The 17,424-nt window shown below is 38.3% G+C and overlaps 1 protein-coding gene across 1 annotated transcript in view; it reads left to right on the top strand.

Annotated features, from left to right (window-relative positions):
- LOC135476158 (rasGAP-activating-like protein 1) overlaps positions 1-17,424 on the top strand; it is a 90,689-nt gene that overhangs the window by 52,639 nt on the left and 20,626 nt on the right. The window contains exons 3-7 of the mRNA XM_064756081.1: positions 320-433; positions 5,077-5,138; positions 8,173-8,308; positions 9,152-9,233; positions 10,181-10,318. Coding sequence (XP_064612151.1) covers positions 320-433; positions 5,077-5,138; positions 8,173-8,308; positions 9,152-9,233; positions 10,181-10,318 — 532 coding nt within the window. The remainder of the gene's footprint in view (positions 1-319; positions 434-5,076; positions 5,139-8,172; positions 8,309-9,151; positions 9,234-10,180; positions 10,319-17,424) is intronic.

The following is a 17,424-nucleotide window of genomic DNA, read 5'->3' as shown; positions in this document are numbered from 1 at the left end:
ATAATTTATGAACTTGAGGTACATATGAGAATTTTTTTATGGCATGCACCTGCGAGGAAATGCATACTCTTTTCAATGGTTTAATATTGATATTTGAATTTTCTTCTCCTTTAACTTTGGCCTGAGTTACTTAGACCAAGACTCGTTGGATCCCTGTTATCTTTCAAACATGTGAAATATGGGCGAGTGTACCAAAAAAGTACTTTGAGGATGACGCAGGTCATTAAATCAGACTTAGTTTATTTCATTTCAGGGTATAGGGAATTTGTCTCATGGCAGATCCTTTTAATTAAGATCTTTTTGTATTATCTGTTTTCAGGACAGCTACAGTTTACAAGAGTTTGAATCCATTTTGGGGTGAAGAGTATATTATGCATATGCCCTGTGGTTTCCATGGTATGAGTATTTACGTCTATGATGAAGACCGTGTCAGGTGGGTGGGTCATTTTCATTGCAATAACTTTACAGAACGTGGACCAGTAATAATAATAATGGTAATAATAGTAATAATAATAATAATAATAATAATAATAGTAATAATAATAATAATAATAGTAATAATAATAGTAATAATAATAGTAATAATAATAATAATAGTAATAATAATAGTAATAATAATGATAAGAAGGAGAAGAAGAATCTTATCTTTATCATCAGTCTCAGTCAGAACTTCAGTGTGGAGATTCTTTAGACACTGTCTGACAGCCAAAATGTGTAGTCTTTAAGTCAGCTATTCCAAAGGCTAATGCCTAGTTTGCCCTCCAGAATAAGTCTTTTTGTTTATAATTCTAATCACAAAGTCATTAAATTCTGAGATGCTGGTTCATTTCCAAAGTGTACTTAGGAATATAAATTGATAATTGATAATAATAGTAGTTTTTCTGAAGAAACAATTGCTTTCTATTGTGCGTTTAATACATCATTGAACAGCTGACTGAGAGAACATCTGCCGGGCGTATCCAGGATTCTGGCGTATTTATTATTGTTTTGTTTCGGTATGATTTTGGTTGTGTTGTGTTTTAGTGAGGATAATGTCTTAGGCTTTGCTATATTTCTGTGTGACTGTTTTGGTTGTCTTGTGGTTTAGTGAGGATGATGTCCCAGGTTGTACTATATTTCTGTGTGACTGTTTTGGTTGTGTTGTGTTTTAGTGAGGATGATGTCCCAGGTTGTACTATATTCTGTGTGACTGTTTTGGTTATCTTGTGTTTTAGTGAGGATGATGTCCCAGGTTGCATTATATTCTGTGTGACTGTTTTGATTATCTTGTGTTTTAGTGAGGATAATGTCCTAGGCTTTGCTATATTTCTGTGTGACTGTTTTGGTTGTGTTGTGTTTTAGTGAGGATGATGTCCCAGGTTCTACTATATTCTGTGTGACAGTTTTGGTTATCTTGTGTTTTAGTGAGGATGATGTCCCAGGTTGTACTGTATTCTGTGTGACTGTTTTGGTTGTTTTGTGTTTTAGTGAGGATGATGTCCTAGGTTGTACTATATTCTGTGTGACTGTTTTGGTTGTGTTGTGTTTTAGTGAGGATGATGTCCCAGGTTGTACTATATTCTGTGTGACTGTTTTGGTTGTGTTGTGTTTTAGTGAGGATGATGTCCCAGGTTGTACTATATTCTGTGTGACAGTTTTGGTTGTGTTGTGTTTTAGTGAGGATGATGTCCCAGGTTGTACTATATTCTGTGTGACAGTTTTGGTTATCTCGTGTTTTAGTGAGGATGATGTCGTAGGTTGTATTATATTTCTGTGTGACTGTTTTGGTTATCTCATGTTTTAGTGAGGATGATGTCCCAGGTTGTACTATATTCTGTGTGACTGTTTTGGTTATCTTGTGTTTTAGTGAGGATGATGTCCTAGGTTGTACTATATTTCTGTGTGACAGTTTTGGTTATCTTGTGTTTTAGTGAGGATAATGTCCTAGGCTTTGCTATATTTCTGTGTGACTGTTTTGGTTGTGTTGTGTTTTAGTGAGGATGATGTCCCAGGTTGTATTATATTCTGTGTGACTGTTTTGGTTGTGTTGTGTTTTAGTGAGGATGATGTCCCAGGTTGTACTATATTCTGTGTGACTGTTTTGGTTGTGTTGTGTTTTAGTGAGGATAATGTCCTAGGCTTTGCTATATTTCTGTGTGACAGTTTTGGTTGTGTTGTGTTTTAGTGAGGATGATGTCCCAGGTTGTACTATATTCTGTGTGACTGTTTTGGTTGTCTTGTGTTTTAGTGAGGATGATGTCCCAGGTTGTACTATATTCTGTGTGACTGTTTTGGTTGTGTTGTGTTTTAGTGAGGATGATGTTCCAGGTTGTACTATATTCTGGGTGACTGTTTTGGTTGTTTTGTGTTTTAGTGAGGATGGTGTCCCAGGTTGTACTATATTCTGTGTGACTGTTTTGGTTGTGTTGTGTTTTAGTGAGGATGATGTCCCAGGTTGTACTATATTTCTGTGTGACTGTTTTGGTTGTTTTGTGTTTTAGTGAGGATGGTGTCCCAGGTTGTACTATATTCTGTGTGACTGTTTTGGTTGTTTTGTGTTTTAGTGAGGATGATGTCCCAGGTTGTACTATATTTCTGTGTGACTGTTTTGGTTGTTTTGTGTTTTAGTGAGGATGATGTCCTAGGTTGTACTATATTCTGTGTGACTGTTTTGGTTGTTTTGTGTTTTAGTGAGGATGATGTTCCAGGTTGTACTATATTCTGTGTGACTGTTTTGGTTGTTTTGTGTTTTAGTGAGGATGGTGTCCCAGGTTGTACTATATTCTGTGTGACTGTTTTGGTTGTTTTGTGTTTTAGTGAGGATGATGTCCCAGGTTGTACTATATTTCTGTGTGACTGTTTTGGTTGTTTTGTGTTTTAGTGAGGATGGTGTCCCAGGTTGTACTATATTCTGTGTGACTGTTTTGGTTGTTTTGTGTTTTAGTGAGGATGATGTCCCAGGTTGTACTATATTTCTGTGTGACGGTTTTGGTTGTTTTGTGTTTTAGTGAGGATGATGTCCTAGGCTGTACTATATTCTGTGTGACTGTTTTGGTTGTGTTGTGTTTTAGTGAGGATGATGTCCCAGGTTGTACTATATTCTGTGTGACTGTTTTGGTTATCTTGTGTTTTAGTGAGGATGGTGTCCCAGGTTGTACTATATTCTGTGTGACTGTTTTGGTTATCTTGTGTTTTAGTGAGGATGATGTCCCAGGTTGTACTATATTTCTGTGTGACTGTTTTGGTTGTTTTGTGTTTTAGTGAGGATGGTGTCCCAGGTTGTACTATATTCTGTGTGACTGTTTTGGTTGTGTTGTGTTTTAGTGAGGATAATGTCCTAGGCTTTGCTATATTTCTGTGTGACAGTTTTGGTTGTGTTGTGTTTTAGTGAGGATGATGTCCCAGGTTGTACTATATTCTGTGTGACTGTTTTGGTTGTGTTGTGTTTTAGTGAGGATGATGTCCCAGGTTGTACTATATTCTGTGTGACAGTTTTGGTTGTGTTGTGTTTTAGTGAGGATGATGTCCTAGGTTGTACTATATTCTGTGTGACTGTTTTGGTTATCTTGTGTTTTAGTGAGGATGATGTCCCAGGTTGTACTATATTCTGTGTGACTGTTTTGGTTGTGTTGTGTTTAAGTGAGGATGATGTCCCAGGTTGTACTATATTCTGTGTGACTGTTTTGGTTGTGTTGTGTTTTAGTGAGGATGATGTCCTAGGTTGTACTATATTCTGTGTGACTGTTTTGGTTGTCTTGTGGTTTAGTGAGGATGATGTCCCAGGTTGTACTATATTTCTGTGTGACTGTTTTGGTTGTGTTGTGTTTTAGTGAGGATGATGTCCCAGGTTGTACTATATTCTGTGTGACTGTTTTGGTTATCTTGTGTTTTAGTGAGGATGATGTCCCAGGTTGCATTATATTCTGTGTGACTGTTTTGATTATCTTGTGTTTTAGTGAGGATAATGTCCTAGGCTTTGCTATATTTCTGTGTGACTGTTTTGGTTGTGTTGTGTTTTAGTGAGGATGATGTCCCAGGTTGTACTATATTCTGTGTGACAGTTTTGGTTATCTTGTGTTTTAGTGAGGATGATGTCCTAGGTTGTACTATATTCTGTGTGACTGTTTTGGTTGTTTTGTGTTTTAGTGAGGATGATGTCCTAGGTTGTACTATATTCTGTGTGACTGTTTTGGTTGTTTTGTGTTTTAGTGAGGATAATGTCCTAGGCTTTGCTATATTTCTGTGTGACTGTTTTGGTTGTGTTGTGTTTTAGTGAGGATGATGTCCCAGGTTGTACTATATTCTGTGTGACTGTTTTGGTTGTGTTGTGTTTAAGTGAGGATGATGTCCTAGGTTGTACTATATTCTGTGTGACTGTTTTGGTTGTGTTGTGTTTTAGTGAGGATGATGTCCCAGGTTGTACTATATTCTGTGTGACTGTTTTGGTTATCTTGTGTTTTAGTGAGGATGATGTCCCAGGTTGTACTATATTTCTGTGTGACTGTTTTGGTTATCTTGTGTTTTAGTGAGGATGATGTCCCAGGTTGTACTATATTCTGTGTGACTGTTTTGGTTGTGTTGTGTTTTAGTGAGGATGATGTCCCAGGTTGTACTATATTTCTGTGTGACTGTTTTGGTTGTTTTGTGTTTTAGTGAGGATGGTGTCCCAGGTTGTACTATATTCTGTGTGACTGTTTTGGTTATCTTGTGTTTTAGTGAGGATGATGTTCTAGGCTTTGCTATATTTCTGTGTGACTGTTTTGGTTGTGTTGTGTTTTAGTGAGGATAATGTCCTAGGTTGTACTATATTCTGTGTGACAGTTTTGGTTGTGTTGTGTTTTAGTGAGGATGACGTCATAGGTTGTACTATATTTCTGTGTGACTGTTTTGGTTATCTTGTGTTTTAGTGAGGATGATGTCCCAGGTTGTACTATATTCTGTGTGACTGTTTTGGTTGTGTTGTGTTTTAGTGAGGATAATGTCCTAGGTTGTACTATATTCTGTGTGACAGTTTTGGTTGTGTTGTGTTTTAGTGAGGATGACGTCATAGGTTGTACTATATTTCTGTGTGACAGTTTTGGTTATCTCATGTTTCAGTGAGGATGACGTCATAGGACGAGTGGTAGTCTCCAGAGAAGACTTGCTGGACAATCCCAAAGGTTTGTTTCAAGTGCATTCTGGAATATCATCAGCGCGCTCCGTGAAAATTTTAGAGATGTTATTTATGAAAAAAAAAGTGAAAACCACAGAAAATTGAAAGAAGTCACTATATCAAGAAAAAGACAAGCAAAAACTACATGTACAATATAGACTGTTAAATTTGTATCTGCAGGATATTTCTTTCTGTTTGTGATGATGTATTAGACGACAGGTTGGCTCTCTGTATCGTTTTCAGCCATTCACTGTCTTTAGTTTCCGAGTGCTTATCCCTGTAGAAAAGATCTCCTCCTGAAGACCATTGGATGTACTGATTGACAAGTCTAACGCAGGAGACGTCATATTGAAATGAACACAGTCAAACGCTCTGCCCCGTCATAATTGTGAAGGTGTTAGATATTGAACTCTATCCTATACAAGGGTTAAGCAAAAAAAGAGTATTAAACATTTACTGGTGAAACATAACTGATGAATCTTTTTTTCTCAGTGGAAATAGAAAAACAGATTAATTGTTTAAATTTGTTATGGAAGCGATTATAGAAATATGTTGTTGGATATGAAAGATGGTGATAGGGACATTAGTGTTGTATATAAAAGCGGCTTTAACAGCTGAGACCTAGGCTTAGAAAATAAAATATAGCAGCATTCGAAAGGAATTTATCATCAGGGATCGGTCAGGTGCGCTGTGAGTGTGATCGTTGTTGTTGTTGGTGTTGTTAAGATCATCATTCATCTGTAGTCAAACTTCTGAGGAGCACTCCAAATCATTACGTCAACTCAACTGTGGCTCTTAAGTTTATTTTAAGGGCCTCTGTGGCTTAGTTGGTTAGAGCGCTAGCGCGGCATAATGACCCAGAAGCCTCTCACCCATGCGGTCACTGTAAGTTCAAGCCCAGCTCATGCTGGCTTCCTCACCGGCCGTATGTGGGAAGGTCTTTCAGCAACCTGCGGATGGTCATGGGTTTTCCCCGGGCTCTGCCCGGTTTCCTCGCACTATAATGCTGGCCGCCGTCGTATAAGTGAAATTTTCTTGAGTACGGCATAAAACACCAATCAAATAAATGAATAAATAAATATGTGTATATGGTACGTTCCAGGCAGGTCTGTTTTACAGAGCATACATGCACCTATGGTGACCATAAGCGATTGACCCATTTTTATAAATTTATAATCGTGGATTGTAGTTTTATTCCATAGTCAAGAATATTGAATGATATTAAACCTTAAAACAGCATGCATGTGGGAAGGTCTGACAGCAGGTCTGCAGATGGTCGTGGGTTTCCCCTGGGCTCTGCCTGATTTCCACTCACCATAATGCTGGCCGACGTTGTATAAGTGAAATATTCTTGAGTAGGGCGTAAAACACCAATCAAACAAATAAATAAATTAAAACAGCAACATACCTTACAGGTATATACTTACCTGTCATAAATTTCTGAAGATTTGATGGAATTCTGAGAGCATCCAACACATTATCAGTCTTTGCGCTTGTGAGATCTGAAAAAACAATTTATAAGATACCATATGTGTGATGTGTATGACAGCCTTTGTAAAGTGGCTTGGAACTTGACCTCAGATCAAATGGCTGGTCTCAGGGACACAGAGTACATATATTGACCTCAGAGGGTATTGACCTCACAACCTGAGACACGAGAGGACTTGACAACATCTGCTTATGACTGATGAACTCAAGAAGCACTCGTTTGAGGCTGGAATGACAAAGGAGATTTGGTAAAGTCTAGAGTTTACCTATAGCTTGTGATAATTCAGCGAAGACATGATATCCAGCTCTTGATTGATTGGTATTTGTCCAAACTTTTATGTTAGAATGTGTGTATCTGGTATTCAGATATGTAGCTCCTCTTACTTCCTTCACATCTTCTGCACATCTTCTTCAAAAAAGAGGCATAAATTTGCAATTAAGCTCTGATGCAACACACAAAGTTAAAGTTGTTTTTGTAGTAGGGCTGTAGTTAGAATTTGGCTTCCCGCCTTTTTGACAACACTGATGTGTTAGGTTTAAAGACTTTGGGGAAGAAATTCATCATTAGTAATTGATATCAGGTAGGGATATTGCATATGACTGTGTTTGTATTAAGTTGTACTTTGTCGTCATGGTTACTAGCTTGCAGATGGAATGACATTTAAAAAGTTATTCAGGATTTACAGTAACCTTAAATGAGTATGGTTTCATAGAAAATTAAATGATATTTAGTTACAAAAGTAGAGGTAGTATCATATCAATTAAATGATGTTTAGTTACAAAAGTAGAGGTAGTATCATATCAATTAAATGATGTTTAGTTACAAAAGTAGAGGTAGTATCATATCAATTAAATGATATTTAGTTACAAAAGTAGAGGTAGTATCATATCAATTAAATGATGTTTAGTTACAAAAGTAGAGGTAGTATCATATCAATTAAATGATGTTTAGTTATGAAAGTAGAGGTAGTAGGCTTTTCACATTTTGCATACCTCTAGAGTATAAATAGCAGATTAAGTAGCAGTTAAATGTCCTTACATGTACCTTTTAGACTGTCTTTAAATGCAGTGTTTCCAATGTTTTGGAAACACAAATCTTAGTTAAGTTGTGTACTGAGTAGACATCCACAACTGGGTAATTAAATGCTTTCTCTAAGGTCCTGGCTGGGGCTGTAAAAGTCCAGCCCTAAAGTGAAGTGAGTAGTGGGGAGTTAGTCACCACCTCGGAGGGTCATCAGCCTGGCTGGTCATCCAGATGGCAGCAATATATATCACTCACTCTGATTTTGTGTTTGGGTCAGTTATTTGCCTACAACCTAGCATCCCCTAATGTTAATGATAGCTAACCTGTTGCCTCATCCTCAGGCAAGGTTACATCTTGCACTTAGGCCTCTTGTGAATTTGTGAATGACCCTAGAAATATAGGAGATGCTGTATCTCACCTATAGTTTGGCAGTTTCAGGAGCACATAAAGGGTTTAAAATGGTATTTTTGAAGCTGAGAGTTAAGCTTTTCTGATTCATGAACAGTACATGTACTTCTGTGGTTTTTAGGCTTGGAGACATGGCTGCCGCTGGCAAAGTGGGACAAAGACTCTGAAGTCCAGGGAGACGTCCTGCTGGAGATTAAACGAGAGTTTTCGCGAGACAAGGGTGTCTATCATCTCTGTATTGGTCTGATAGAGGCAAGGTGAATATTCTGTTTACGTGTGGCTCGTTTTCTGTTTAGGTATGACTCGCTTTCTGTTTAGGTGTGGCTCGTTTTCTGTTTAGGTGTGGCTCATTTTCTGTTTAGGTGTGACTCGCTTTCTGTTTAGGTGTGGCTCATTTTCTGTTTGCATGTCATTGTGTCTGATCGTTTGTTTTTGTTTTTTTTTTTGTTTTTTTATTAATTTTTTTTTATCATCTGTGTAAATTATGTTGTTTTCTTCTTGATAATAAGCTATAAAATAGTATAATTCAGCTAAATGTGACATTGGTCAATTGATTTAGTACATATTCTCTTCCTGTTTATAATATTGCACATATATTAATTATTAAGTTATTGTTCTTGAGAGCATAAGCTTGATTTATTTGTACATTGTACTTTAGTGGGATATGGTTATGAGGTTACTATGTCTACTGTATGTGATGCGTATGTGGGCCCTCAGTTCCGGGTTCCACAACATTTTTATATGTGACCAGTCTACACTTTTTTTTTAAATCCATTTAAATTTCTTACTGTTGAATATTGGATAAATTCATGTGTTAAAAAAATTATTAATCAAATAATTTACATTATTTGTCCCACTTTCACTGGACTTTGAATTCATATCTGTCCGAAATAATGGTATTTCTGTGGTTAGTTTCCCAATACTGTGCTAAAAACTAGAAGCTGAATGTCCCTGGCTCGAACCATTTGGCCAGTGGCTCACTACTGGTTTGCTTTTAGTCTGTTTTTTAACATTGCAGTCCTGTATTCATTGCTTTCTTTGGCTTTGATGTCTAACTTGGACATGATGTTTACATTTATGTGCTGTTTTATTTATTTCAGAGATTTAGCCGTGAAAGACAAATCTGGCAGCTCAGACCCTTATGCAATAGTAAGCTTCTGTGATGAAACGAAGCAAACCAGTGTAAGTTTCATTACTAGACATTTTCTTCCAGTTCATTAGTCATGTAGTGACATGCATATTCTGTGATGAAACGAAGCAAACCAGTGTAAGTTTCATACTTATGCATTTTCTTCCAGTTCATCAGTCACATAGTGACATGCATATTCTGTGATGAAACGAAGCAAACCAGTGTAAGTTTCATACTTACGCATTTTCTTCCAGTTCATCAGTCACATAGTGACATGCATATTCTGTGATGAAACGAAGCAAACCAATGTAAGTTTCATACTTACACATTTTCTTCCAGTTCATCAGTCACATAGTGACATGCATATTCTGTGATGAAACGAAGCAAACCAGTGTAAGTTTCATACTTACACATTTTCTTCCAGTTCATCAGTCACTTGGAGATTTGCACATTGAAAGCGTACAACAAATAATGGAACTGATACGTGATGTTATATCACAATATGGATCAGCCGCAGTAGTGTATGAAAATACACTTCCTCTGTTTTTTTTTTTCAAAGACTATTCTTTGGTCAGAATTGAATACACGCCCCTTTAATATGGCCCATTTATTGTTTCCATCATATGTTGAAAAATAGTATCTGCTCTGTGTCCAAAGCTCATGTAAAGTAAGATAAGTTGGTAAGAGAATATTTCTACATATATATACCTATTTTGTAGTTTATGATTTATATGTATCAAGGAGATGAAATTAACGTCTCATCTTCTTGAGGTGTGTATTTAATAGGTGTGTATAGATTTAACAGGTATGTATAGATTTAACAGGTGTGTATAGATTTAACAGGTGTGTATAGATTTAACAGGTATGTATAGATTTAACAGGTATGTATAGATTTTACAGGTGCGTATAGATTTAACAGGTATGTATAGATTTAACAGGTGTGTATAAATTTCTTTGTGGTTATTATTATCATCATCGATAGCTTCATTCCTTTCCACAGACTGTAAAAAAGACTCGCTTTCCGCGCTGGAACGAGACATTTGAACTAGACATTCCTGAGCCGTGTCCAGAAAATGGGGTCATCAACATAACCCTGTGGGACTGGGACAGGGTGGGGGATGATGACTTCATGGGGGAGGTAAGTGGAACAGCCAGAGAAGAGAGTGACCAATGTAATGCTTTCGGACCGGGTGGGGGATGATGGTTTCATTGGGGTGGGGGGTGTGGAACAGCCCATGAATAGGATTAATGTCTGACCAGTCTAAATCCTGTGGGATCTATCAAATAATACCTGCGCAAACTCCTCATAGTGTCTATCCCTATAACAGGAAACTATCATGGATAGGCTAAAGGGAATTGTAAAAAGTCCTTCATCCATATTAATTAGATTTGCACAATCAGAATTTTTTCATGCTGCTCTTGACCAGTAACTTCTTTTTTGCATCTCTCCTATAGTCACTCAAAAGTCCTTCATCCATATTAATTAGATTTGCACAATCAGAATTTTTTCATGCTGCTCTTGACCAGTAATTTCATTTTTGCATCTCTCCTATAGTCACTCCAAATAAGCACTTCCCAAAGAATCCTATTTTGTTTACTATATGTAGCTTATAGACTTGCAAGCCAGGATATGCCTGAAACTAAATTTACCCTAGAGACTATATTTGGAGGCTCCCGGGCTTCACTTGGAGGTTGCCGGGCTTCACTTGGAGGTTGCCGAGCTTCACTTGGAGGTTGCCGGGCTTCACTTGGAGGTTGTTGGGCTTCACTTGGAGGTTGCCGGGCTTCACTTGGAGGTTGCCGGGCTTCACTTGGAGATTGCTGAGCTTCACTTGGAGGTTGTCAGGCTTCACTTGGAGGTTGTTGGGCTTCACTTGGAGGTTGCCGGGCTTCACTTGGAGGTTGCTGGGCTTCACTTGGAGGTTGTTGGGCTTCACTTGGAGGTTGCCAAGCTTCACTTGGAGGTTCCCGGGCCTCACTTTGGAGGTTGTTGGGCTTCACTTGGAGGTTGCCGAGCTTCACTTGGAGGTTCCCGGGCCTCACTTTGGAGGTTCTCGGGCTTCACTTGGAGGTTCCCGGGCTTCACTTGGAGGTTCCCAGGCCTCACTTGAAGGTTCCCGGGCTTCACTTGGAGGTTCCCGGGCCTCACTTGGAGGTTCTCGGGCTTCACTTGGAGGTTCTCGGGCTTCACTTGGAGGTTCCCAGGCCTCACTTGAAGGTTCCCGGGCTTCACTTGGAGGTTCCCGGGCCTCACTTGGAGGTTCCTGGGCTTCACTTGGAGGTTCTCGGGCCTCACTTGGAGGTTCCCAGGCCTCACTTAGAGGTTCCCGGGCTTCACTTGGAGGTTACTGGGCCTCACTTGGAGGTTCCCGGGCTTCACTTGGAGGTTTCCACGCTTCACTTGGAGGCTCCCATTTTTCATTTTGAGGCTCGAGAAAGTTTTTTTGGAAGTTCCTGTTGTCCTGAAATGACTGGAATAAACTTCTCAGACTTTCCACTTAGGATATAAGCAGCTGCCCTTTTTGAAATTTGATTTTTTTTTTTTTTTTTTTGATTGGTGTTTTACGCCGTACTCAAGAATATTTCACTTATACGACGGCGGCCAGCATTATGGTGGGTGGAAACCGGGCAGAGCCCGGCGGAAACCCACGACCATCCGCAGGTTGCTGGCAGACCTTCCCACGTACGGCCGGAGAGGAAGCCAGCATGAGCTGGTCTTGAACTCACAGCGACCGCATTGTGAGAGGCTTCTGGGTCACTACGCTGCGCTAGCGCGCTAACCGACTGAGCCACGGAGGCCCCTTTTTGAAATTTGACAACTGCAGTCAAAAGTCGAGAAATCAGAAGACTTGTGCCGGCTCTATAGGTAATGCTACCAATGCAGCCTAGAAGTATAAACGAATGCTCAGCACAAAGTACAAAAACAAATGAAATTAGCATGGTTTGATTGACTGACTGACTGGATTATGGGTTTACACTGTATCAAAGAGCGACTCACTTTCAGGACAGAGAGGACAATGTAAACATGTACTCCGTGTTCTGATGTTAGAGCGACTATCGCCCGGAGGAAATCAAGTTTCAATGGCTCCATCTTGTTTGCAGAAGAAAGAGAAGTGAAAAAAAGCTTTAAACTCTGCAGCCTTACGTTTCATTCATACGAAACGCTTTATAAAACTGTTTACAACAATGATGTTTAAAGGTCATGCCCATCAGGGAATGACTTGAAAGCCTTCGGGGACATCCGGAAGAGCACAAGAAAGTTACTTCCTAATCACATAATTCCTTTACAAAATGAAAACCTCTGCCTGCATGAGTACATAGCCAGGAGGTTTGGTGATGTTGATTGTTCCCTGGGACTCGTCCATACTTGAAAGGGATCTCTTAATTCAATTGAAACTTCTCAGAACAATCATTTGCCAGGTTCAGATTAGTGCCTGGGGCATAATTGTGGGTTTTTTTTTCTGGCATTGTTATTTGTACATGTATTGTCCAGGAAGAAATTTGATTATAAGAAGAATTAGATTGAGCATGGTACTGAAAAGCTTCTCTCCAATTATACAAATTGAACTGTTTTTGCTATGCAGTCATCAACCTTAAGGTATTGCCATATTGGTTTAACTTATTTGATTTCTATGTAGTAAAAATAACAATAAAAATAATAATAATAATAATAATAATTAAAATATTTTCTTCTTTTCTAAGGGTAAAAAACACAGTCAGCAGAAACTGTTCTCCTTTGTTGCCCTCAGTAATTTAAGACGCTATATAACATGTTTTAATACAAAAAGAGATAAACATATTTGAACAAACAGAAGAAAAAGGATAAAGGTAAGATAGTGTCAAGTAACTGTAGGTCTAAACATTGATATTGAACTAATCCAAATCATTTACAAAAGGTTCATGTAGATAAATGAAAATACGAATTATATTCATCAGTGTACGATTATTTGAAATGACCACGTACATGTTCATTATAGCTACGTATGGTAACCATTCTATATCATGCTGGCGTCCTCTCCGGCTGTAAGTGGCAAGGTCTGCCAGCAACCTGCAGATGGTTGTGGATTCCTGGCTTTGCTTCGTTTCCTCCCACCATGATGCTGGCCACCGTCGTACAGCATAAAACACCAATCAAATAGATAAATGAATAAATATAGTGACCATGGTTTAGAACATTTTAGCCTGTTTGTTGCTTGTACATCAGTTCTCTTCCTGGGTGTAAGATTGTATCCGTTGATTAGTGAATAGAGTTCAAGGGCATAGATGAATGGCACCAGATAACTACTTGGGGAAAACCCAAATAGCTGACAGGTCTTCTTCACAGAAAATCATAGATAAGCCTTGAGCCAATGGTAGCTGTTTTAGTACGTGTGTACTTATAAGTGGGAGGCGAGCGAGCCTTAAGCAAAGATTTTTAATGACCTTTAAAGGAAACCCCTTAAAGCGTTACCAAAAGCCACTTACTTCTTCTGGCTTTGTAAGATTGCTGTCTTAAGAACTATGTTATTTCTGGTGGAAGGATATAAGTGTCTTCGTAATGGTGATTGGGTCCAACAGGAAGTACTATTTTAGCTCATTAATGTCTGCTTCAAGGAGAGCAGGTGACAGTCTAATTGTTTTGTTGATGCCTCCGTTCTAGATAGATGGCGTATCCAAGGCTTCATAGAGAAACTTACATGTAAATGTATTCCATTGTGTGCTATCACTTTTTGTATGTCTGGCCATCTGTACACATTATTGAACAAACAGGGCTCACATTCCCGGTTTTGACTTTGTGATCAGAAATTGATGTTTGCTTCTAGTGGAACTTGTTCTCGCAGAATCAGAATTTCAGCTGTATGCAGGGTTTTATTCGATATATACCACAGCTGTAGTGAAGACAATTGGTCCTCCTCTAAACATTACCTACAAATCTATGTTGTACTCAGTAAAGATTGTCAGCTGCAGTAACTTAACCATAGGTTATTGGTTTTCTTCTACTTTTCTCCACTCATGTATCCACCGAAAACTGTAAAAGTAAGCATGAAATTTTAGTCAAATCTTAGCAAGGGCATTGAAGGATAGACTCACCACAGCGCTGTAAAGAGGCTATATTGAAGATTTTTGGACAAAACAACCTACAGTACAGCCTGGCCCTAATCCTACGCCCATTGTGGCAGAAGGATACGCTGATGGTCAGCTCATGGTCAGTGTATGATACGCTCACCATGTACCTTCAATCCGCAGGTCATCGTGATGCAGTCCTGAGGCCATCATACCCGGACCATCAGCTGACCATCAGCTGACCTTCGGCTGACCATCAGCGGACTGTCGGCCCATGATCATTAAGTGTTTTAATGCTAAATACAGACCGATATTTCCTGTAAACTGCCATGTCTGTTATGAACACCGTGATGGCTTACAGCATATTTACTTGCACACGAATTTCGCACAAAATTCGAGTTTTAATATCTTAACTGTTTTGGGAACTCCACCCATGCACGCCGTTCTCTTGATTACAGGGGATTCAAGTTTTGTACCAGGTGTCTTGAGTATGCGATATTTTATTTTAACATAAATTACTTCACTGATTATTAAATAACAAGAGTACTTAGAGGCAGTTACGGCAGAGTTATATGCTGACAAATATATGTATATGGAACACATTGCTTTCTCTGAAGTCCACACTATACATGACAGCTCTATACATCTGTGGCGGCGTTTCAGAATTGGGGGAGGGACTCCAGTTCTTTGGCTTATCAGTAAATTTGTCATAGTTTCATGTTGGATACAAAAATTACGCAGGAATAATTGACTTTAATATGTGATGTGTGTCAGCCTGCGTGCTTATATAGGCTTAAAAAAAACCTCTGTTGAAAATACATATGTAATGGGTCACATCAGTACATCACACAAGGCCCATAATTTATAAAATTCAATCCACTGACACGTATAAAGGTCAGTATGTTAATATTTTTCCCTTTAATATCAAATCCCTAAACTGTATCCCCAATTTCACAATTGTCAATTATATCCTTTATTAATTTATATAAGCACAAAAATGTGTTTATTATAAGTCGAGTGCAGTCATATGTAGCCTTAATGTACGCGCGAAGACGTGATGCAGGCACCATGCCTACCTTATAGATATGCATCCTATACCTTGCATAAAATCAAGGTATAAAATATATTACATATTTTTAGAATATTCCTCTACCTATCCACACATAAATTATGAAAATACACCAAAGAGAGTAAAAATCAAAACAGGAGATTTTTCGTAGCAGTAAAAAGAAATCTGTTAGCACAATTCCAGTCCAGTTTTTACTGTTACTCTATAATAGCCCAAATAATTGCCCTTTTCACAAAATATCAGCCTCGCCTGTGCAAGTGTTGTGTTCAAAATTGGTAATAAAGTTCTAAAAACTTACGGAGAAAGTCGCGCGAATAATACAAGGCCTACAGTGTATGTCCCATGTCGTTACATTAAACCTGCAAGTGCATGAATGTTGTAAAATGATACACTGACCATGGCAGCACCCTGCACGGACTGTGGGCTGACCGTGGGTCAATTCTACACTAATGGTAGGTGGAGGATGACGGCGTGTTTGATAAGGGCTGGGCCAGGGTCGGCGTATAGTGGGCGTATGATACACGGACCATCCGACCACAATTGGCGTAGGATTGATGGTTAGTTTTGTGGCTGTGCTGTATGTTGTAACGAAATCAAATTTTCTGTTTTCTGTCAGAATAGTTTAAATTATTGCTTTTTGATAAATATCACACTTATACCTGCAGCATTTATAGTGTTTCTCCTAAGTTTGAAAACGTTATAAAGCTAACTGATTCTGAACAGGATCACATGAACATGATGGGGTTTATATTTTGCGAAAAGTAATTATATGGCTAATTAATCTAAAATAATAACAGATATTGGATGGGATTTGCGCTGATGAATTTTCGGCCTAAATTTGGTTGTTTTGTGCAATCAGCAGGATCAAAGAGTTTTATATCATTTTCTCTATTTTTCACAATAATACCAGTTATGCACGTACCGATAGAGACATGTAATTTAAGCTTTTACAGTAATTATGGCTTACAGGTTCGTGACTCAATCTGGTTATTTGAGAACATTGATGTCCTTTCCATTTGTGTAGTGATTTTATCAACTTCAACCTCAAAAATAGATATCGACTAACTTTCCCATGTTATCATACCTTACCACCACATGCAGCTTGCACATTTCTCTACAACATATCACAAAATCGACCAAGCATGACGACAGTTTTTTTCAGCTGTGGTTACTGAAAGTTGTAGTCATAGCATTTTGTTACCTTAGTAACCTCCAGGGGGGTGAGAGGTGACACTGACAACAGAGTTTTCAGCTCTATTCAAAACAGACAAAATTCTGATATATTTTAACTTGATGTAACATAACAATGCAGAAATTTATAATGCATCAAAAACTTTGTGTGTCTATGTGGCAGTATTACCCAATCAGTGCTCCTTAATTCACTCTTCAATTCAGGGGCAAATCCTGCACCCCAATGGCCTGAATTACACCTGTGTAACCTTAAGGTTTAACACCCCATTTCACAAGTTTTTGAGCATTGTATTTTTCTTTAGAGCATGTTAGAGTCTGATGATCTAGTCTGAAACTCTGAAAAACGTGATTTTTATGGAAGCAGAAAGATATTCAGTTATCAAAATCACAATGAAATACATGTAGTTCTTTCCCAAAGGCCTTAATTTACTCACACCAAACAGTATACACATGTAGTAAATGAATTACATGTACTTCAGTATGATATGAACATATATATATAATAAATATTACACATGTAAACTGTACTGAGGTAATGATTGGTGGATTTCAACCTTGAAACGTTTATGGTATCTTTTCACTTTGCTTAGAATTTGACGTGCTAGCACTTCTCGTGATATGTGAAGTTAACAATCTAGTGAATCAAACCCTGACATTTTTATCATTTTTACAGAAGTTCAAGACCATGTAGAGTTTGGTGGGGCTATAAATGTACAGGGCTGAGAAAAAACTTCACGTGTGATCACTACTGAAAAAAATGTGATGATCTTGAAACGTCAGTGAAAGGATCAGATCGCCAGTTTGTCATCATTAATTTCTGAAATAAAAACCCAAATTTGTTATTTATTTGTTGTCATTTTTTGTTTGTATTGGGTGCTAGATGTTTCTAAAATAATCATGCTCAGGTGTTTATCGCATCTTGATTTCAGGCTCGAGTCTTG

Source organism: Liolophura sinensis, chromosome 10, assembly GCF_032854445.1.
Source record: "Liolophura sinensis isolate JHLJ2023 chromosome 10, CUHK_Ljap_v2, whole genome shotgun sequence".
Lineage (NCBI taxonomy): Eukaryota > Metazoa > Mollusca > Polyplacophora > Chitonida > Chitonidae > Liolophura > Liolophura sinensis.
This window is presented reverse-complemented; position numbering and strand designations above follow the sequence as displayed.